This window comes from Astatotilapia calliptera, chromosome 3 (assembly GCF_964374335.1).
Source record: "Astatotilapia calliptera chromosome 3, fAstCal68.1, whole genome shotgun sequence".
Classification (NCBI taxonomy): domain Eukaryota; kingdom Metazoa; phylum Chordata; class Actinopteri; order Cichliformes; family Cichlidae; genus Astatotilapia; species Astatotilapia calliptera.
This window is the reverse complement of record NC_137424.1, coordinates 47,142,643-47,165,048: the sequence shown is the minus strand read 5'-3', so window position 1 is coordinate 47,165,048 and position 22,406 is coordinate 47,142,643. Positions and strand designations below refer to the sequence as shown.

At 37.9% G+C, this 22,406-nt stretch overlaps 3 protein-coding genes across 6 annotated transcripts in view; all 3 read right to left on the bottom strand.

The window, feature by feature from the left end:
- Positions 1 to 475: 475 nt before the first annotated feature.
- LOC113018959 (uncharacterized) lies at positions 476 to 8,776 on the bottom strand. Of its 4 annotated transcripts, none has more exons than XM_080298454.1 (10): positions 8,662 to 8,776; positions 8,271 to 8,306; positions 6,667 to 8,060; positions 5,515 to 5,787; positions 4,342 to 4,455; positions 4,198 to 4,213; positions 4,035 to 4,114; positions 2,395 to 2,451; positions 2,191 to 2,253; positions 476 to 1,543 (listed from the first exon to the last, which is right to left on the bottom strand). In XM_080298454.1, exons 3-10 carry the CDS (start codon positions 6,740 to 6,742, stop codon positions 1,482 to 1,484), a joined length of 741 nt encoding a protein of 246 aa, XP_080154580.1. In that variant the 5' UTR covers positions 6,743 to 8,060; positions 8,271 to 8,306; positions 8,662 to 8,776; the 3' UTR covers positions 476 to 1,481. The 4 variants fall into 4 exon arrangements, 2 of the variants coding, with proteins under 2 accessions (XP_080154580.1, XP_080154581.1); XM_080298455.1 differs by having other exon boundaries at positions 4,342 to 4,452; XR_013906130.1 differs by having other exon boundaries at positions 1,514 to 1,543; positions 2,395 to 3,179.
- A 3,734-nt stretch (positions 8,777 to 12,510) lies between these two features.
- On the bottom strand, positions 12,511 to 18,311 carry LOC113018973 (uncharacterized). Its single transcript, XM_026162427.2, has 10 exons — positions 18,161 to 18,311; positions 17,874 to 17,909; positions 17,241 to 17,543; positions 16,833 to 17,102; positions 14,824 to 15,066; positions 14,523 to 14,631; positions 14,234 to 14,325; positions 13,996 to 14,058; positions 13,795 to 13,864; positions 12,511 to 13,619 (listed from the first exon to the last, which is right to left on the bottom strand). The coding sequence occupies exons 1-10, from the start codon at positions 18,273 to 18,275 to the stop codon at positions 13,613 to 13,615; spliced, it is 1,308 nt and encodes a 435-aa protein (XP_026018212.2). The 5' UTR covers positions 18,276 to 18,311; the 3' UTR covers positions 12,511 to 13,612.
- Positions 18,312 to 19,254: 943 nt separating this feature from the next.
- The window catches only part of LOC113018948 (Fc receptor-like protein 5), a 52,880-nt gene continuing 49,728 nt past the window's right edge, over positions 19,255 to 22,406 (bottom strand). The window contains exons 23-24 of the mRNA XM_080295515.1: positions 20,900 to 20,962; positions 19,255 to 20,480 (exon numbers count right to left, since the gene is read on the bottom strand). Of these exons, the coding sequence (XP_080151641.1) occupies positions 20,473 to 20,480; positions 20,900 to 20,962 (71 nt within the window). The 3' untranslated portion in view covers positions 19,255 to 20,472. The remainder of the gene's footprint in view (positions 20,481 to 20,899; positions 20,963 to 22,406) is intronic.

The following is a 22,406-nucleotide window of genomic DNA, read 5'->3' as shown; positions in this document are numbered from 1 at the left end:
TAATATCAAAGCTGAATGTTTTTGGAAGTAGTTTTTAGTTTGTTTTTAGTTTTAGCTATTTTAGGGGGATATCTGTGTGTGCAGGTGACTATAACTGTGCATAATTATTAGGCAACTTAGGCAACAAAAACCAAATATATACCCATTTCAATTACTTATTTTTACCAGTGAAACCAATATAACATCTCCACATTCACAAATATACATTTCTGACCTTCAAAAACAAAACAAAAACAAATCAGCGACCAATATAGCCACCTTTCTTTGCAAGGACACTCAAAAGCCTGCCATCCATGGATTCTGTCAGTGTTTTGATCTGTTCACCATCAACATTGCGTGCAGCAGCAACCACAGCCTCCCAGACACTGTTCAGAGAGGTGTACTGTTTTCCCTCCTTGTAAATCTCACATTTGATGATGGACCACAGGTTCTCAATGGGGTTCAGATCAGGTGAACAAGGTGGCCATGTCATTAGTTTTTCTTCTTTTATACCCTTTCTTGCCAGCCACGCTGTGGAGTACTTGGACGCGTGTGATGGAGCATTGTCCTGCATGAAAAGCATGTTTTTCTTGAAGGATGCAGACTTCTTCCTGTACCACTGCTTGAAGAAGGTGTCTTCCAGAAACTGGCAGTAGGACTGGGAGTTGAGCTTGACTCCATCCTCAACCCGAAAAGGCCCCACAAGCTCATCTTTGATGATACCAGCCCAAACCAGTACTCCACCTCCACCTTGCTGGCGTCTGAGTCGGACTGGAGCTCTCTGCCCTTTACCAATCCAGCCACGGGCCCATCCATCTGGCCCATCAAGACTCACTCTCATTTCATCAGTCCATAAAACCTTGGAAAAATCAGTCTTGAGATATTTCTTGGCCCAGTCTTGACGTTTCAGCTTGTGTGTCTTGTTCAGTGGTGGTCGTCTTTCAGCCTTTCTTACCTTGGCCATGTCTCTGAGTATTGCACACCTTGTGCTTTTGGGCTATTTGCACGAAGAGGATGATGTGGACAAAATACTCATTTGCCTAATAATTCTGCACTCCCTGTATAGTGGAAACTGAGGAGCATGATCCACTGAAATGCTTCAGTCCCTATTATTGAAGAGGGGAACCACCACCCCAGTTCACCAATCCAGTGTCCCTCTCCCCAAAGTGCACACTATATTACAAACATGAAAAGAAAAAAAAAGGGACTGATAGTTTTAAAAGTTTACCACTGCCACTTAATTTGGGGTATTTTTAGGTTTGGGGGATATTCTGGATTAAATTGGTTAGGGTTTAGTTGCTCTTTTGTCATCATTTCCCTTGATTTTGTTTATACAGAACTTTTTATTGAGCTGGAAAAAAAGCCAAAAAGATTCCTCAGTAATTAATGGTAACTTGCAGATATATTTATTTTGTTTACAATACATTCTAATGTGTCTAAAAGTACATAATTACAGTGAAAAATCTCTGCTGGGGCTTGGTGACTGCTGTACAGTCACCAAGTTATTTTCCCGGTTTGAGTCCAGAATAAACCATTTCATGGGCTGTGGCAGGATCTGATTTTCCTAAAAAAATAAATAAAAATAGACAATTAATCAAAAACATTTTCCCAGCAAGATTGTAATTTAAACTGGATCAGTACGTGTTTATAAATTTTATTCAGGATTTATAAATTGTAGAAGAGAAAGTGCTAGAAAAAATTATCTGATATATTACTTTACTTACCTTTCCTTGTCTTGGCTATCGATTTAATATTCGAGACCTGTGCGTACAACAGGCTAACGTCTAAAACAAAGTCTACCACTGAATTCATAAGTAGTCCTGCTCCTAATCACATCCATCCAACCTTCACTTCTTTAGGGCTTTCTTGGACTTTACTGATACAGGTCTCATAACATTAAACATTAGCCTTGTCACAAAGATTTATGCTTCAGTTGGCACTTTTTTCTTCATTTTTGTTAAGACGCGATAATCAACAGATGATATGACAACACTTCTACTGTAGAAGTAAGGGGTGAAAAAATTGATTGCCTCTGACTGACCAGCTGTCAAAAACAGTCCTAAATTTCTCCTAACTGTTCCCAGATGGGTTTCTCCAGGAATGTCTTACTGCGACACCAAGGAATAAAATACAGATTGCTGATTATTCTTTATGTGATATTAAAAAAAGAAACATTTAAAAGCAGGATTGTTGTCACTGACTGTACTGTACCTGAGGAAGGTCGTATTTTAACATCAGAGTAAACACAACTCTCCTCTGGTATCTTGGGCTTCTCTGTCAGAAGGATAAGACAAATGTCAAAAACCAAACAAAAAAAAGAAAAAAAAAGAAAACACAATTTTCTTTATTTTCTTTAAATATTGCTCGCTTTAAAAACATCTAAACCCCTAAATGTTTCCAACATAAAGTACTTACTCCTTGGAGTGGTGTTTTTAAGCTCCACCAAAGAATATGTGACATCCTCTGATTCAACTGAAATAGTGAAACAGTTATCCATTAATTAATAGATTATTAAAGGTCCGGGCGGGGTTACCTGGACCTGGGATATAGAGTTTGGGGAGTGCGACTGTCTGTGCAGTGTCTATTTGTGTCTGTCTACACGTTGGGTGAGTGCCGAGTATTTGGTTGTGCATATGGGGTGGGAATGCACGTCTGTGTCCGCGTGTGCCTGTTCGTCTGTGTCTATATGTCAGGTTGGGTCTTAAACCCAACCTCTCTGGGTACATCTCAGGCCCTCTAAAGTACGGAGGCCTATCTCCCCTCACCACACTCCCTGCCGGTGGCTGATGCCCTCAGATGTTGGTGTGTTGGTGGTCCTTGTCGGCTGGGCGCTCATATATGTACCGGCTCACTCCTGGTGGCTGATTGGCGGGGCCGGGTGCCTGTGGCCCGGCAGGGGTGGGATGCCCTCAGGCCTCTGGCCTCGAGGCCTGAAGCTCGGTCCTCTCTGACACAGCTGGCTGCCGGCAGAGCCCGCGGGCACGCCACTGCAACCCCCTCTGGCCTCTGCTCCGTAGCTGCGGGGTGACCTCTCCTTTGGGGCTCTACTCAGCTCTTCCCAGGAGGGTGGCACGGTTCCCCCCCCCTTTGGTGGTCCTCCTTGGGTCCTTGTACTCTGGGGCCTCTGGATATCTGGGGCCTGGATCTCCTCCATACCTGCTTCATACCCTGGGAGACGGGGCTGTGGCTCCCCACACTCCCTAGCAGATCGTTACATGGAGAAACCTTTGGAATACAAGCATGCTGATCCACACAGGTATGCACACAGGTGTACACACGGGTGTTCACAGACGAGGACTACAGCTTTCTTGGCTGCTGCCTCAAAGCACATTGTGCGCTGTCTATCTTGTGTGCTGCACAATATCGTTTAATATTTAGTATCTACTGTTATCTACTGCTAGCTAGTTTATTGTGATGGTGCTGTTTTTTTATTATGTTGCTCTTTTTTTTTTGCTTTCTCTTCTGTTTTTTTTCTCCATACATGTGATCCAGGTGTTTTGTTTGTTTTTCTTTTTTTCTTCCCCCCTTTCTCACCATCTCTTCTCCCCTTTGGTTTTCTTTCTCTCCCTCCCTTTCTTTCATTCTTTCCCCCTGTCCTATCCCCAGTCATGTCTGTCCCGTTTGTAGCAACTGAAAATAAAATAAATTCATAATTATAATAAAGGTCAATCAAATGGACCAATATGGCAAGGCCATGATGATCCACTTGGTAAAATAAATCCGCTTGGCATCTTTCTTGGCCTTAAGACAACAAGTCTGATGGCTAAAGATCCAAACGGGACAAAAAAAAAAAAAAAAGATTATTAAAAGTCCTACTCATTTTTATTTTCCATGGTACATACTGTGCCTTTTTCTGTGTCATTGATGTCTTTATTTGATTTGTAGAAAAAGGAATCACATACAGAGTAAAATCAAGCCAATGGTTAAATAAATAATACAAAATAAATAGTCATATATAGCAATTTGAGCATCTTCTAATACATCTAATCAGGACGTAATGTATTAAGCTCAGAGTTTACAATTTGTCAAGAAAACAATGCAGGGTGAAGGCTGACCTTGAACAGGAGAAATGTGTTGAGTTTCATCTTGCTTGGTCATGTGGTTTGTAGCAGAGTGCTGATTTTTGCTCTGAGGCCTGGAGGAATAAAAATATAACATAAATTTGTAAATGTAACAATTCCAGAAGGTTGAAAAAGGGGTGGGAAGGGTTGAACCAACCTCTTAAAGCATGAATCTGTAAAACAACAAAAAAGAAAATAATTTCAAACTGCTCTGGTGCAATGACAGTACATCTACTTCAGACTAGATGCATGAATACTTAGATCACATAATAAGGCAAAAACAAGATGGAAATGGCCTCACCCTTTGACAGTTTGAAGCGACACAACAGCAGAAGAAGAAGAATCAGTAAAATTCCACAAACAAGTCCAACAATCAAAGGAGTGAGAAACGAAGAGTTTTCAGGCCCAGGCTCTGCTGTAATAAATGTTAGGTTCTAATTAGATTTATGTATAAAGATTCTCCAAAATGATTTAGAGTTCTTTAATGGCACAAGAACAACACATATTCCTAATAACAGTATTTCTGCATAAACCTGAAGGTTACAAACATATGCTAGAGCCCAACATTCTTTTCCTGTATATTGACACCTATGGAAATCTTCTTACAATTATGTCACTGCATGGCAGGAATCATCATTTCCTCTCCTTTACTTTGTGTGTGTGTGTGTGTGTGTCTGGGGGGGGGGGGGGGGGGGGGTAGATGCTGCAGATTTGTTATCGTCACATGCATGATGTAAATCTCCTGTTCAACCATATCCATAAGGTGCCCCACTGGATTGAGATCTGGTGGCTGTGAGTACACAGAGAACTCATTGTCATATTCGAAAAACCAGTTTGTAATGACTTTAGTTTTGTGACACGTTAACCTGCTGGAAGCATTCATTAGAAGATGGGTACACTATGGTCATAAAGGTGGATGGACATGGTCAAAAACAATACTTAGTATTGTTTTCTGCAGTAGTATTCTGTGGTATATAGACAATGCTCACTTAGTACAAAGGGGACAAAAGTGTACTAAGAATATCTCTCGCACTATTACACAACCACCAGTATCCTGGACTGTTAATACAATACAGGATGGAGCTGTGCTTTTGTGCTGTTAGGTCTCCACTGACCAAAAACATCTTACTTAAACCACAATATGTCGATGTGATGGTGTAACTTCTGTCAACAATTAGCAAAATTACATGTACTAAAAATCAGCCTTAGAGGAAAAAATATATATTATTGCATATTTATACTTTAAATATGGCTCTGTAGTACTGAACCTTTTAACCTATAAATAATGTTGATGTTTTCAAAAACTATGGTATTTCTACGCAGCTAAAGTCAATTTGTAACAATGACCCAGTGGTAAACAAGAGCTATTCAAACTTTAAATATTATACAAATATCATATTGAATATTGTCAAATTGAAAGGCTCACAACAATCTTTTGAAGGTTGTATACTCATTAACTTTCAGTCAAACTCACTGTTTTTATCAATGTTGACTGGATCACTGTAGTCTGTGTAGTAAACTGGGTTTCCTCTTCCTGCTCTGCACCTGTAGAGTCCTTCCTGTGAGACACTGATTTGTCCGTCTGAAGGAGCAGCATCTTGTGTAGTCAGGGGTTCAGAGGATTTATTACCTCTGTACCAGAAGTATTTCCATTCAGATGACAGGTTCACTGAGCAGTTCAGAGTCACTTTGCCTGCTACTGGAACGTCTCTGCTGTTAGTAGTCAGTTGGGCCTTTGGTTTAACTGCTGTTGTATGTAGAACAAAGGCAGGAGAAAAAAGACATATTATTTAACATCACAATTTACAGGTCAGGATCACACTGCCCTGGTCTGTGCTACCTGAGGCATGCAAGGCTATTATCTGCCTTTAAATTAGACCTTGACCTTTTCTTCAGTGCATGATGCTCTAGCAGTATTACTTCCATTTCCTGTGACCACACAGTTAAAGGTTCCGAGCAGCTTTAACACTGATGGCTTTACGTCAACTCACTCTTTCATCATTTCTGTCTTTTTTATTATCTAGTAAGTAGCCACATAATTCAATAATTATAGCATATGCATTAATACAGAAGAAGAAGACGCACATGATGTTTCATCAAGTAGAAACAAAAACACATTAACAGCAATTTATGACCTTATGGTTTCTTTATGATTTTCTTTATGATATTTAATTAAGTATTTTTATGTCTTTAAATTCTCTGCAAAGTGCAACACTTTGTTCTTTTTAGGCTTTTAGATCTTATGTTACGGTTGGATTGAGTTGGGCCCAGCTTTTGACCCTTTTTCAAAAATACAAGTCGTGGTTTTTCTTCTGGATAAACCTTCCAGTATTCATTATTGACAAAACTTCACTTATTTAAATTTCAATACTCCCATCCATCCATCTTCTTCCATTTATCCAGGGCCGGAAGAAGATGGATGGATGGGAGTATTGAAATTTAAATGAGTGAAGCTTTGTCAATAATGAATACTGGAAGGTTTTCAGAAGAAAATCATGACTTTCAATACTTCCAAATATAAAATATTTTAGCTTATATAGTTAGGTGGTTCAACTCACTAGATTCAATTGCCTTAAAATACTACAATAATAATAATAATAATAATGTATATACACACATGACTTACTTGATGCTGACAATGTGAAGGCTTCACTCCACTCTGTTGAAGAATATAAGTCATCTCTGCGTCGACTCTTACACATGTAGTCTCCACTGCTGGACTCAGAAACTCTGAATGTCACATCATTATTGTGTGTCCACTGTGTGGGTGTCCTGGGTCCTCTCCATTCATACTCCCACTCAGTGGTTTCACCTCCTTCCTGCACCTCACATGTCAGAGTGATCGTCTCACCTCTGAATATCTGAGGCCAGTTGGGTCGTTGTTTTACAACAACTTTATTGGAAACTGTTTACACATATTAACAGTTGAGATACAAACAGAAACATGAAATCAACACAGAAAACTTAACATTGTATGTTTGATAATCATGAGTGAATGTATATTTCAAACTAAATGACTGAACTCACAGGTTTTCTCAATGGTGACATCATCACTTCTATCAGTGTAGTAAACTGGGTTTCCTCTTGTTCCTCTGCAGCTGTAGATTCCTCCTTGAGATACTCTGATATCTCTGTTTTGTTGATCTCTGATTTGAACTTCAGAGGTTGTTTGGGTTCGTCTGAACCACTCATATTTCCATCCATCAGAGCTCTGCACAGAGCAGGTCAGTGTCACACTGCCCCCTACTGGTATGATTGTTGTTCCTGCTGTCAGTGTGGCCCTGGGTTTATCTGCAGTTATAAAAAAGAAGGGAAGGAAATATGCATGTTGATCCATTAAAAAAAATAAAAATAAAAATAAATATCTAGATTTAAACCATGTTTTAATGTTCTGCATTTCTCTTAATAAGATCAGTATAACTGTTTGTCTATTTTCTGGCCCGAAGAAGTCCCACTATAATCTAATGCTGAATGATACACACTGATTCGTGAAGATTCCATTATTTGTACCCACAATGGTACATCTAGTGATGATGGATTAAACAGTGAGGGAGTATTTAGCATTATGTTAGCATTGCATGGGCAAAATAACCGGTAAATACGGTGGTCCTGTTTGAAGCTTCACATTTCATGCATCAGGAAAAAAGTTTCAGTAGCAACATTAATTAATTAATTAATTAATTAAAATCTACATTATTATTCAGATGAGAATTTGAACAGAACAATTCATGCTATTGTTCACAGAGGACTTACCTAATGCAATTATAGAGACAGTATTACTGTTCTTTGTTTTATGTGACCTCTTTTTGCGACCAGAGCACTGATATTCACCACTGTCACCCTTAGAGCTAATTTCTAATGTATAGTCTTTGTGTGTGTTGTAGGGGATAAATTCTCGCCCATCCTTGTTGATTTTGTATTCCCAGTCAGCGTCTTCACCTTCATTCATGTCACATATGAAGGTAACAAACTCTTGAATAACAAAACTGGACCAGTTGGGTTCAATAGTTAGCACAGCAGCTAGAATCCAACACAATCACACCATTAGAAATCTGAAACACTTTTATGCACGAAACAATCTGTGTTTGTGTTCATAAAATGTTTTTTTTAGTTAAAATGTCAGTTCTAAATAAATAAAGACAGAATTACAGAAAGATAAAATGCTAAAGAGTGATGCAGTATGTGGAGATAAAAAAAATCATAAATAAAATAAAACAACTGTTCAGTCACCTTGAGTGTGTCCAGTGCAGAGGAGCGTACAGAGCACTACAATAAAGACAGAAACTTCAGACATTGGTTCAAATAATCTAGTATGGCACACTTGGGGTTTTACTAGTGTCTACTATGATTGGTGACATTTTATATTATGATTTTAAATGCATCAAATTACCACTGATGGAGAAACAAACCTTTGTTAGATAAACTAAACCAGCTCCACTCTGATCTGAGTCAGTCCACTAAAATCTAATCCAGTCTACAAACAACCATGTTGGTAACAAACATGAGAGTCCTCTGATCACATGACCTGAAATGGTACAAATGACTGATGCTCTGTTCTTCTTACTAAAACATGTTTATGGATCAGTATGAATCAAACAATAGGAGTCAGTGATGTACTCACAGAATAGGCCCAGCTCACAGAGCAAAGTGGCTCCCATCCTCACATCCAGCAGTGACACGTCTGAAAACTTCTACAACTTTCTGTAAAGAGAGAGAGTGAAGCAGCAGCACAGCAGACACCAAAGAGCTGTGAAGGAAACAAAGAGGTTTTAACACTTCTTCTTTCTGCTTCCTTCCCTTTTTCAACAGAACTAACACACCTTAACAAGATCTGTCCACAGCATACTGTGACATGTTTATACTGTCCTGGTGCTGCACAAACTTATCAAGCAGTTTTTATCAAATGACCTGTCATACAAATATAGTGAAACTAAACAATACAAATACACCGATGATAATTTGCATTACGAAAGGTTTTTTTTTTTTGACCAGCACTAAACCTTGTTAAGTAATTAAACAGCTACAGATAAAATGACTTACATTAAACTGTGATGCTTTTTTCCCCCTGCTTATTTTAATGCACTACGCAAATACATTTAGTTAAACAATGACTGACAAGGGTGGGGTGGGTTCTAACGTATGTTATAAAAGTGTTCCAACACCCCCTTCCCCAAAGTATGAATAGTTTATTAATTTTGCATATACTTATACTTTTACAGCATACCTAGAAAGTGGAAAAGAAAGAATGATTGAGGTGTGCCTGCTGATATTTAAAACAAAAAAGCATCTGATGAGGTCTCAAAGAAGGGCGAGTCAGTTAAATCAGTGACTAAAGAACATGTGATCTGCCACATAACACTGAGCTAATTCTACAAATCATTGCAAAGGCTGACAGAGTCACAGAAAAAAATGCAAAAAGAATGTCTTAGGAAAAACTGAAGGCAATCAGACGAAAAAGAAAGAGAAACCTGTTAAAGAAATGAAAACTAACGCTAAAGACTCTGACCTCAGATGATAAAAACCTTTGTCTGTATGGAGCCATTTGGCAGCCCAAAGCCGGAGGAAGTTTGGGTAAAATTTGTGCAGTCATTGGGCACACCAAGGCTGCACTATAGGGTTACATGCACACTGCTATTGTATTTTTGATACAGATAATATATAAGCTTTAAATGAGACTGTAGCAAGTATGACCCATGCTCAGCTACCGGTCTCCACTTCCAGCCCTGGCAGCTACCGTAAAAATAGGGGATGCATGATCATAATGATAGGATCCAGTGACCTCCAGTGACACTACAGCCTGAACCCACTGGTCCACCCATCCCCTGCAGCCACACTGCAGACCACACCCCATCACAGAAACTTATCTTTTTCGCATGGGACTAATAATAAAAAAAATATTTATTAAGTATTTGCGGTGTTGTGAAAGTTTTTTCTGTTAAACTAATTTGCACACCCACACAAAAGAGTGAATTTGGATTATGGTCAGTCGTAGGGAAATAAACACAAAAACCTTTATTCCACTAAACCACTTCTTGAAGTACTTTCTCTGGTGTGGATTCAGTTTTTGCTTCTTTTTTCTAATTGTTACAATTCTCTGTAGCATGTGTTACAACACACCCCAGTAATGGGGCAGGTTGTAGCAGAGGAACGCCATGTATTTAACGTTAACACACAAGGTCTGCGGTATTCTTTGAATAGATGCAATTTACAGGAAACAAAATTGGATGCTTTTCGTGTAAAAGTTTGAGAACTTTATTGCAAAACTCTTTGGGGAAAAAAAGCAGTAAATACCAACAAATATCTAAACAGTAAAAAAAAACAAAACTCTGTTCTACCTGCATGCTGTTACTCTACTGGAACTTATAAAAGATATTTGTGATCCCTGTAAATTAATTTAAGCATGCTGGGAGATGAGGAACAGGCAGACGTAAGTTTGTGAAAAGTTTTTATTTTTTTCCTGTAGACTCATATGTGTCTTCAAATTATTAACAAATATCAAGCTAACACCAAGTTATAATGTTATAAGTTAGTAATGTGATTATTATGGCTGCTGAGAGTCTCATCGATGGACTCTTTTTCTTTGTTAGTTATAGTTAAGGGTTTTAACATATCGAACTTTAAGGCCAGACAAAACCTTTGAAATGCACTATTCTCTCTCTGAAAACTTCACTGAGAACATTTTGTTGTCTTTGTCTGCTACTTGTCTGCATGTTAGGTTTGGTACAAGGTTTACCAGCAATAATAATTACTCTCACAACCATCATTGGTGATTGTAGGCATAACTACTGTACACTTATTGCTGAGGGCCACAAACTGTTGATGACACACTAAAGAAAAATATTAAACTGCTTGATTAATAAATGCACCTTTATACTTTTATTTCCTTTTAGAGTATACAAAGTAATCTCAAAGCACTTTGTAACAAAGTAACAGGGTGTACACAGTACTTTTCACATTAAGACATCCGGGCCCTCACTACCAGACTACAGAACAGTTTCTTCCCCCAAGCCATCAGACTCCTGAACACTCAGTGATTGGACTGACACACACATGCACACTTAAATACGCGTCACTACCAAGCACTTATCTGCAGTTTCTCACACACACACACACACACCTACAGACACCAAGTTACTTTTGCACAATACTCAGCATTTTGCTTTCTTCCATTGCACTGTCTTGTGTCTGTATCATCCTGCTCTGTCTAGTGTTGCACTGTCTTGTCTTGTTTATTTTTGTTTACATTGCACTTTACGTAGTTCTGTGTTTGTCCGTTATATTTGAGCAGCAGGGTCTCGGAGGGATGCAGTGTCATTTCACTCTGTACTGTACAAGTGTACATGGCTGAGACAATAAAAGCCACTTGACTTGACTTGAAGACAGCTGGGAGAGACTGCAACAAACGAAATCAAGTTTTATAAGCACTTTAAAAAATCATTAATAGATGAATAACGTATCAAATTATACTGATAAAGAGAGGTGCCATACATACCCGGGCTAAATTTTCACGTGTTATTGATCCTGGCACTTTCACAACAGTGAAATGTGTGTCTAAAAAAGTGAAATTTTTCATGTTAACTGATAAAGCTGAACTTCACTAATGTGAGGTATCCCATTACATCAATGCAGACTCTTTTAACGTGTTTTTCCATTATGAAGAAATTGTGGTTTGGTCATAAATTCACCCACAAAAATGAAATCTCCATTTAATACACACTAAAAACAACAGAATTAAATGGTAAATGGCCTGTATTTGTATAGCGCTATATTTAGTCCCTAAGGACCCCAAAGCACTTTACACTACATTCAGTCATCCACCCATTCACACACCCATTCACACACACATTCACACACACATTCACACACTGGTGATGGCAAGCTACATTGTAGCCATAGCTGCCCTGGGGTGCACTGACAGAGGCGAGGCTGCCGGACACTGGCGCCATCCTTATCATATGTTGCTGCAACAGGTAGTGCTCTTGCTAACTCACATGACACAGTCAGTGTGATGATATCACTCCACTCTGAGAAGAAATAGTCCCTGCTGCCCCGGCAGCTGTATCCTCCACTGTCAGACTCAGTAGCTCTGATGATTCTGTATTCATTGGATGTTGGAGGTGTGTTTAACTTGGCTGCTCTCTATTCAGGCAAGTTAACAACATACATAACTGCAACAAAATGTAAAAACTGAAGGCAAATTTCACATTTAATTTACTAATTAATCAGTAAATTAAATTTCAAATTCACCAAATCACATAATTTGGCTTTGTGGTGAGCAATATTTCCCTAGTGTAGAATGATCCTGCCTTGAGTAGTGCTGATGAATGCAGTCTTAACCTTGAGTCCCCCTCTCACTCCCCAATGTGATTAAAAATTTATGCAAAGATCACATTTTAGCAGTAGTAGTAACGTTAAATGATAATTTTCTGGAGCACACTATTACACATGCATTTTGTTAATGATGACCACATTTTTTTTAATTCGTCAAATCAAGTAAGGTTTATTTGTATAGCACATCACCACATGTGATATTTATATATATTCTTTATGTGGTGCTAAAAAGGCACAGAAATTAACAGTGACACATTTATTGACAGTTTGGCAGGTTTGAACAGAATATGATGACAAAAGAGGAAATAAATTTCATACAGTCATGCCAGGCGTATTTCTTCTTTCTTTATGATTATTATCATTAAATTTTCTGCACACTGTTCTTTACACAGATAATGTACTGAAAGTGTAGTTATTTTAAATTGCAGAAAACATTTAAAATCATGGTAATGACTTCTTTAATAACCACCACAATAGCTATCAAGCCAAAAATGACACATGAAATGAAATGTAAAGTCTCCTGTAGCAGTCATATCACCATTCACCATTCCTGAGTTACTATTTATCGCATCATGTGCTGAAAGGGAACATGTACAGTATATACACACAGATACTCACGTGTGCATATGTACATATATACATATACACATACGTGCACAAATAACACAAAGAACCAAGATAAACTAAGACAGAACAGACCCATAGCCGGTTTCAAAGGGACCCAAAAGCCTGTGAAAATAGCTAGGTCTTCAAGATTGATTAAACAATTTCCAAACAGGAGGGGGACTTTACAAAAGAGGGGAGACTCAGAGAAAGACCTCTCACCTTTAGATTTTAAGTGGAAGTGTGGACAAGACTGAAGGACAAGCAGAATTCAAGTGGAAAAGTGCAAAAGTATAAAAAAAAAATGAAAGAAGCAGCTTTAACACCAATCCAGACAACTGTAAGGGCTACAGATGCAAAATATGTTCAATTACAGAGAAAATCTTCCTGGACCCTCTCCCAGCTGTCACAGGGAAAAAGGTGGGATACACCCTGAACATTTTGGCTAACACAGTCAGATGACTTTGGACATTCACAAACACAGTTAACCTAACATGCATGTCTTTGGACTGTAGGAGGAAGCAGAGTACTCTGAGAGAACCCACACAGGCACAAATAAAATGCAAGCTGCACACAGAAAGGTCCAACTAGGTCGATTCAAACTCAGGAAATTCTTGCTGTAAAGCTGAAGCTTCTTTCTATGAACTTGGATGAAAATATATATACAGATGATGTATATTGTACATAGATGAAACACACACACACACACACACACACACACACACGCACGCACGCACACACACACACCTACAGACACACACACACACACACACACACACACAGACAGACAGACAACAGACTTAATATGTGCCTATATTACCAAGAGCTGTTTTCCTGTAGTCTGACTTCAGAATAGATAGCGCCATCCGCTGCTGCCTGTGATGGTCTACCTGTAAATGGAGAAACCAGTTAAGGTCCAGATTATGTGTGTTAGATGTTACATAAATTACAAAAACAATCAATCAAGTTTAACTAACATGAACAGAAAACTGAAATTGAATTGAATGCTAATTTAAAATACCTGCATTGTTCTGGGTTTCACCTTTGTTTTTGTGCATTACCAGGGCATACAGCAGATTATCATCTAAAAGATGACAGAAAACAGACAGTTTAATGATATTTCAGAAACTGAAATGCTGCAAAAGTGGAATCTAATTTGAAAAATATGTCCGTACATTTAAAAAAGGGACATTTTAAAGGTTTTTTGTCAGCATCTTTTAAAAACTTTTGAAGATTTGGGTTAGTTAATCAAAACTGACCATGGACTTCAGAGTAGAGCGCTTCAAGCTGACATGCATTCTGGCTAACCTCAGAATCTGCAGAATCAACATGGGTTTGTTTGCACTGTGTTCTGTAAAATGTAGTAAAATAATTGAAAGAAAATAATGTTAAGAATATTGAATAAAAAAGTGAATAGAAATAATTGATAACTAAAAAACATGTATGCTCTTTAAGATGATTACTCAATAACTTTTATAAGGAAAATATATTATTTTGCATTTGAAACTGAAGGCAGAATCAGATTTTAATCAATTGAAAAGGCCTCACCCTTTGACTTTCAGATAAATCACGAGTAGGATAGCAATCAGTAAAATCCCACAAACAAATCCAATAATCATCTGCGCAGTAAATGAAGACTTTAAAGGCCTGGATACCGCTACAATAAAAAACAAATACATTTTATTTTTAAGTTTTATGTTCAGTTGTTTTCACAAAGTATGAATACTCACTACTATTAGTACATTAATGTGATTTAAAATGATCCATATTCACATAAAAACACCAAAAGTGTTGTTGCAGGGAGTATTTGCAAAAAGAAGGGCTGAAGAAGAGTTTTAAACAAACTTACCCTTTACTGACATCCAGCTCTGTGGTGACTGTTTTTCTGAATATTGACACTTGTAAAAGCCTTCATCTGATTTTGACACTGCAGGGATATTCAGCCTCCCTCTGGTGTCATTGCTGATGAGGTTATCATTTCGAAAGAAAAGCACAGAGGATTTTAAAGTTTTGTTCCTCAGTTTGCAGTGGAGCGTAACAGCTTCTCCCTCAGTAACTGGGTGGACCGGGCTCACAAGTATTATATTGCTTTCTGTAAAACAGTCAGACAATGTCACATCAGAATACGTACTAGAGGACGGCCCTGGTTACAAAAGACTTGTAGAAAATTCAGAGCATTGTCTGACAGATGTTAAAAGACCTCAGTTGCCTCACAAAATAGAGAGAGCTCTGGTCCATCCTGTAGAGTGGAGTTGTGCTTTTAACCCAGTCCAGTTTATTGTCAGTGTGTACTCCGAGGTATTTATTGTTCTCCACACTGTCTACACTGTCGACCCCCTGCATAAAACAGGGTTTACTGGTTTCCTGGTCCTCCTAAAGTCCACAGTCACTTCCTTGGTTTTTGTCACATTGAGCTGCAGATTATTCTGCTCCCACCACGAGACAAAGAGTGAACCACAGCCGGATACTCTGTCTCATCATCCCCACCGATGAATTCACCCTTCGCAGAGTTATCAGAAATCATCTGAAGATGGCAGGTCTCAGTGCAGTGGCTGAAGTCTGTGGTGTAAAGGTACCAGGACACAAGAGAAGCATCCATCTGCATTACTGTCAGCTTATCACCCAGGAGGGCTGGCCTGATGGTATTGAATGCACTGTAAAAGTCAAAAAGTGTGACCCTCACAGTGCTTGCTGGCTGGTCCAGATCGGCATAAACACAATTGAGAAGTTAGATGATGACATCTGCTGATGTCCGAAGTGGAGCTACTAAGATAAGTGAAGAGGTTCCTAATGTGGCCTGTCTATAGATCGGAGCTGGTCGATGATGGAGGCACAGCCCTTGATGAGGCAGGGACTCGCCCCATCTGTCCAGTAGACTTCCCCAAGTGGAGTCTTACTATTTGTCTCTGAACCTGGTTGTGAGTGAAAGTGAAAGGTGGGGGAGAGGTGTCTGTTCTTTCATACTAGATTATGGTGCAGTGAGGAGACGGGAGAGTGTTGCATGGCTGTGGGTTGCAGGCTGACTACAGCTAAGTGAGTAGAAAGGTGAGCATTAACTACAGTGTCGAATCTGTTGACGATTTGACACTGCTGAATGTAACTGACAAGACAGAGGAAGTAAATTGAACATCACATCACATGAAAAGAGGGACTGTCAGAGCAGAACAGGAAGTGGCTAACAGAGACCATAACAATGTACTAATATTGCAAAGAAATTAAAAAAAAACAACACTTAAACACAAGAAACCAAATACTACAGAAAACTTAAAATACTGTGTTGGAGACACAGGACCATGACAGGAACAGGAGACTACTAAAATAAAACAGGAAGTGACTAAACAAAGAAGCACCTAAGACAGGAATCAAAAGAGCTTGGAAAGGTTTTGGGTTAACCTCGGCCGATTGACAGGGACAGAGATTTAATAACAGATTTAATACAGGGAGGCAAGGAGAATTGAAACCAATGAAATTTGCAAAAGTCTAAAGACAAAACTGAGCAGATATCCATAAAGAACCAAACCAGAAATAAATAAAATTCAAAACTCAAAAACTCAGAACAATTAAACATAAAAGGTAAATACAAAAATTCAAAACTCAGGCAGAAAGATTGGGGCCTGTGGTAATGTTTTCACATTAATGACAAATTGAATAAAAAAATAATAAGATAAAGGTGAGGAATGAGTATGTTGCATTTTTATATTTACAGAAACATAACTCTAACACTTTCAAAAATATAATCTTATTGACTGAAAGGATGCTTACTGTGACACAATGTGGGTAGAACCTGCAGAGTCATACAGGAAAACAAACAAACAAACAAAAAAGAAAAAAAGAAAAAAAGGATGTAAAAATACGTACTTTGCACCGTGTTGTTGACAGCATTGCTGAAGCCACCCAGTTTAGACTCACACCAGTACACGGCTGGTTTGGTTGTAGCATTTTTGATCGTGCAGGTGGATCCACTCATTGTTCCCCAGACAGAACAGTTTGCAAGGTAGCCTGCTTCACTCAGCCTCATCACTCTCCACTCAGAAGGTTTCCCCTCACAGCGCAGTGAGACAGACTCTTCAGAGAAGTGCTGCACTCTGTCAGGAGTCACTTTGACAGTTGCAGTTGCTGAACTAGAATCTTAGAAACATGTAATGTGGGATCAAAACAGCCACTGAGATATTATGAAATTAGGAATCTAAATGTTTCTTGAAGTAACTGTATTAACAGAAGCTGTATTGTTATGCATCATGGCAGTGATATTACATTCACACTTACCTGCAGACCAAACAAATACAGGTTTGCTGTCCGAAGTGAAATGCTCTGGCTGTTGTCTTCCAGCTCTACATGCATATCCTGCCGTCTGTTTCTGTCCATGAACAATGTAGGAATTTTGTGCAGTTCCATTTTTACCACCTGGTAGCAGCTCAAAGTAGTAGGCCTTGCTTGAATTTTTGAAAAAAGCCTGATACCAGTAGAACCTCCATTCTGCAGAGTGACTTCTAACACTGCAGTGTAGAGTCACTGATGCCCCAGGACTCAGCCATGATGAAGACACACTGAGATCAGGTTTGGGTTTATCTTTCAGAATGAACACATGCATGTCCACGTAAGTAAAGCAAACAATACTCAGCAGTTCTTCAAGATATTTTTGTCATTTTCTTACACAATCTTTAGTAACTATATTAGTTTTGTGTTCCTTGTCGTAATACATTGTCAAAGAAACTGCTCAAGTAGCAAAGATGAGTAATCACAGCACGCGTAAGTAGTGTTTGTGTTAAAGAAATAAGATGCAGAATTACTGCCTAAACTGGCAGTAATTCTGCAAATAAAATATGGTTGATGGTATTTATGTGATATATATCTATCTGAAGTGATGCAACAGAAACAAAAGAAAAAGCATTCAATCACCTTCAGTTTGTCCGCAAGACAGAAGTGTGTTCAGCACTGAAATAGAAGTTAATACTTATAAAACTTAAAATTAACCTTGCATTTAAAACTTCCTGGTGGTTTACTGATGACAGTATTGTGTGTAATTAACAATGTCACTACTAAGTTAAGTTACACCTGCGCCAGCTACCCTGCATTAACTAAAAGGTGACCAAAGTGAAGTGGATAAAAATACCATACTCTCTACGCTCTGAAAGAAACTAATATAAAAATAGACATTGCATAATGTAAATATTCAGTATACTTACAAACCAACCCAGATGCACAGAACAAAGCATGTCCCATCCTGATATTTAATACTGAAAATGGTGAAAATGTCTCTGTACTTGTGAGAAATGTTTCCACTTTGATGCTCTGATGCATATGAACAAGATAAAAAGAGAAGTGTGGGTGAAAGGAAGCTATATCTCTTATCAGCGTGAGCACACTTGCTTTCTGCGGAGTCCTTTTCTCAGACCACACCATCTCTCCTCCCTTTCCTGTTTTAAATAAAGCTCTCACAACTGCAGTTATATTGAAATTCCCACTTCGTTATGAGGAACCACAAATACTTCAGTTTTGAACATGTCCCCTGTCAACACAATAATGATAAATAGTAACTCATGAATAGTGACTTGACAGCTGCATGAGGGTTTACATTTTATTTCATGTGTCATTTTTGGCTTGATAATTATTGTGGCTGTTATTAGAATAAGTCATGAGAATAACTTTAAAGGGTTAAACTAATGTTTTCTGCAATTAAACTAATGACATTTTCAGGACATTGTCTGTGTAGAGAAAACATGTTAGAGCAAAATGAGTAGTTTTGACTGCTATTTTTAGTCCCTATTTAGGATTACAAAAGATGCAATTTGTACTAAGCTGTTACTGTGATACTGCAGGGTTTAGCAGACGGGTTGCAGTCAAACACTGACTGATAGGTCTTGGAACCATTTCTGCCAAAGGTTAACATAGATTCAATAAATTATAAATGACATAATATCACCCTCTAGTGCCTATCGGCTGTAAACACAGTCCATCATTGTACTGTGCTTTGTGTTATAAGATTCACGTAGGAAATATGGGACAAAGAGCTGTATAGTCGAGTAGAGTGAGTAATTTATTTATGTTTTAGGTTTGTATTTCGGAGATTTCTTCCTATTAAAAAGAAGTTTTTCTGGAGGGGGTGGTCTGACTTTTTTTTGTTCCTGTATTATTATTTTTGTGATTTTGATGCTTTAAAAATAAAACTGAATTGAATTGCGTGTAAAGTTAAATATTTCATTGTTTACATTTTTTACAATTTTGATGATTACAGCTTACAGCCTAAAAAAATACATCTAACAATTACAGACATATAAACTCAAGTCAAGTGGCTTTATTGTCATGTCAACCATATACAGTGGTTCAGTACACAGTGAAACGAGACAGCATTCCTCCAAGACCTTGGTGCTACATAAAACAGTAAATCAATACAGGACTACATAAAGTGCACACAACATTGGATCAATACCAAAATGTTGTTGCCCATCGTTAATGCAGGATGCATAGCAAAGCATGTAGAAAGCAACAAAAAATGACTCAAGAAATCATGCTATATCCTGGCTTGTCCAAGTCAGAAGGCTTTAAACAAAAATCCAGACAGAGAGCAATGGAGAGGTGTGACTGCAGAAAGGAGGGCACTTTTATAACCAAGCTTACTCAGAACAGGGGTACCTCAAGCCCAGGTGTTCCAACATTATATGCAGAGATGAAAGGATAAAGCTGTTCAGTTGGTCTCAAAATTGCGAAGAAAAAAAAAAAAAGTTGCTTGGTTGATTTTTGACCAACCCAGATTGCCAAAATTTTGAGATTTTGAGTCTTTGTCTGAAAATAGTATTTTCCCATTTTCAGTGAAGATCGGAAGAAAAATGGTGCATGAGCAAATTATTAGGTCCAATGTAGAGGAAAATTTTTATAGCGGAGAATTTACTCTGATTGGATTTTCTAAACACTCGTTTTTCAAAATAATAGAACCCCAGTACTAAATGTCTATTAACTTTAAGCTGTCTCTGTGATTTGCTATTCATATTGTATACATGGTCATTTAGTTGAAAGTTACAAAAGATAAATCCTTTACATTTTTACAATTATATTGTAGAGCTATATCATGATAGAACAAAAACACTGCTCAGGCCAAAATAAAAAAAGATAAAAACCCAAACTATAACTGCATACAATTTCCATGAAGAAATGCATTTATTCACACATTTAAATCCATACAGTATTATATCAGTCCTCTTTTAGGTAATGTTCAAAAACTTTCAATACATGCATTTATAGTATTTCTTTGTACCCATAGAGGAACCTATCGTATGTTACACTGCAAAAGCTAACTTTAAATCATGTTTTATTATTAAATGAATACAGATAATATGAACACTAAATGAAAACACCTTGTCTGTACCATATATTATATATATTGTATACTGTATATTATAATGATGATGACTATCACTAAAAAAACTGTACAAAATACTGAACAAGCTACAGACATTTCTGTATAAGAAGCTTGAGGTTGGTTTTACTGCTACAATTCGGTTCAATGACCTGTAAAACAGCCACAAAAAGGACATAGGGATTATCATTTAGTAACAATATTATAAGCTAAAGAGTACAAATAAATCACTAAATATAATAGTCATGTTAGCTTAATTACAGAGGGCACTTCCTAATTTAACTTCAGAATAAACTGCTTCATCAGCTGATGCATGACTCGAGTTTACTGTGACTGGAGAGAATATTATTTAAAAGGCTTAGCTGTAAACTCATAATAGAAAGTAAGTCTTTAACTCACAGGTCAATTAAGTTAGTTCTCAATTGTATCTGAGACAAATACAGAGTATGACATATTAGTGATACAAACTAAAATGTATTCAAGTAAAAAAATAAGTAAAGCAGATTTTCATGTTATTTATTCCAGTCAAATTTTAAGATCATCACTGGAGAGGATGGCAGGCTTTACTTACGCTGGTTGTTCTTGGATGCTCTTTTATTGTGACGGTTGACCTGGGCATACGTTGGACTGTCTTCTAAAAAAGAAATGAGATCTCAGGATGCATTTATGCCGCAGAAAACAATGATATACAGCTGCTGAACTTGTGGACAGCCTTAGAAGTTGACATAAATCGTATGAATTTCATAATATTCTTTACTATTATTATTATTACACAAAACTGTGTGTTTGTTTGTTTGTTTGTTTGTTTGTTTGTTTGTTTTAACCCCCCTGTGTGGCACCATTCCAGGAAGCATATTCATCAAACTCTGACTTTAAAAACAAACAATAAGTTGATTAACTCTGAAATTGGCAACTCTGTGTCTTCTGTTCCAGAACAGCTGATCAGAGTTAGTTCAGTCAAATCTGAATATGTTCACCCGATGCATGAGCAGAGAAAAAAGCAATCATCAGTGGATCCCCAATACTGCAATTCAACATGCCAATGGGTAAAAAAATAGCAGACCATTCATTTTAATACCGAGGACCAAGAAATAAGATATGACAAGAGATTGATATTCACAATATGAATGTCAATCTTTAAAAACAGAAAAGAAGACAACAGTATATATTTTTTTTCTTAATCCTATCCTGTCTGGCAGCTTTTGCAATCAATGTCATGTCCTCAACAGCTGACCTGTCCTAAGTGGCTCAGTGCAGGGAGTGAGCACTGCTGTAAATAAGTCATTTTGGATTAATCTTGCACTACGGATCGGGAGGAGAGCACTGCACAAGAGTCGGGAATTTTGCCACGGAAGAAATCGCACTGTTTGTTCTAACACTGTAAATAAATTCACTGCCACAACCAGGAAAGTCCTGCATTTGGGTCCAGTTCCTAACTAAATGTGATAAACTGTTGTTCCAAACACATTTTGGTTTTTCAAGATCAGCTCTATAAATTTGCTATGGGCGCTTCCTTTTCAGGGTTTATCTGTTTATTTTGTCACTTTTATCCATGTTATTTCAATTATTACATTGTATATGGTACACAATATGACAATGTCTAAGACAGGACAGCCGGGCAGGGGAGGGGGACCTAATAAAAGGAACGAGTACAAATAGAATTGCACAATGTATCACCAACTGCCACACCGGTAAGAAAAATGAACATACAGCACCTGGAACACAAAAATTCAAAAAATGCACCTATACTTGGTACTAACTGAATGAATGTGGAAGCAGTCATGTTAAGTACACAAAATAGCAAACTAATTCAAGTCTAGGATTTCAGTTCTTGTTAAAACATAAACTTCTGCAAATTACCGTAATTGTCGGGCTATAAGCCGCTACTTTTTGCACAAGCTTTGAACCCTGCGGCTTTTAGTCAGGTGCGGCTTTTCTATGGATTGTCCATGATTTTTGTGGTATCGTAAGACGATTTGTTTTGTTTGTTCCGCTGTTGTACGGCACTATGTTGCCTGATCGGGGTTCAAGAGTGGTATGTTGGTCACATGTCCGTCCGCCAGGCAACGTAGTGCCGT

What these genes read in the sequence shown, in the direction of transcription:
- LOC113018973 (XM_026162427.2), bottom strand. Translation starts at nt 18,275, where the DNA reads ATGCATCAGAGCATCAAAGTGGAAACATTTCTCACAAGTACAGAGACA. An exon ending in ATTTATCTGAAAGTCAAAGG is followed by an intron (nt 14,326 to 14,522) that starts GTGAGGCCTTTT and finishes TACATTTTACAG; the next exon opens with AACACAGTGCAAACAAACCC. An exon ending in GCTCTACTCTGAAGTCCATG is followed by an intron (nt 14,059 to 14,233) that starts GTCAGTTTTGAT and finishes GTCATCTTTTAG; the next exon opens with ATGATAATCTGCTGTATGCC.
- LOC113018959 (XM_080298454.1), bottom strand. Translation starts at nt 6,742, where the DNA reads ATGTGTAAGAGTCGACGCAGAGATGACTTATATTCTTCAACAGAGTGG. An exon ending in AGTCAACATTGATAAAAACA is followed by an intron (nt 4,456 to 5,514) that starts GTGAGTTTGACT and finishes CATTTATTACAG; the next exon opens with CAGAGCCTGGGCCTGAAAAC. An exon ending in TAAAAACACCACTCCAAGGA is followed by an intron (nt 2,254 to 2,394) that starts GTAAGTACTTTA and finishes TCCTTCTGACAG; the next exon opens with AGAAGCCCAAGATACCAGAG.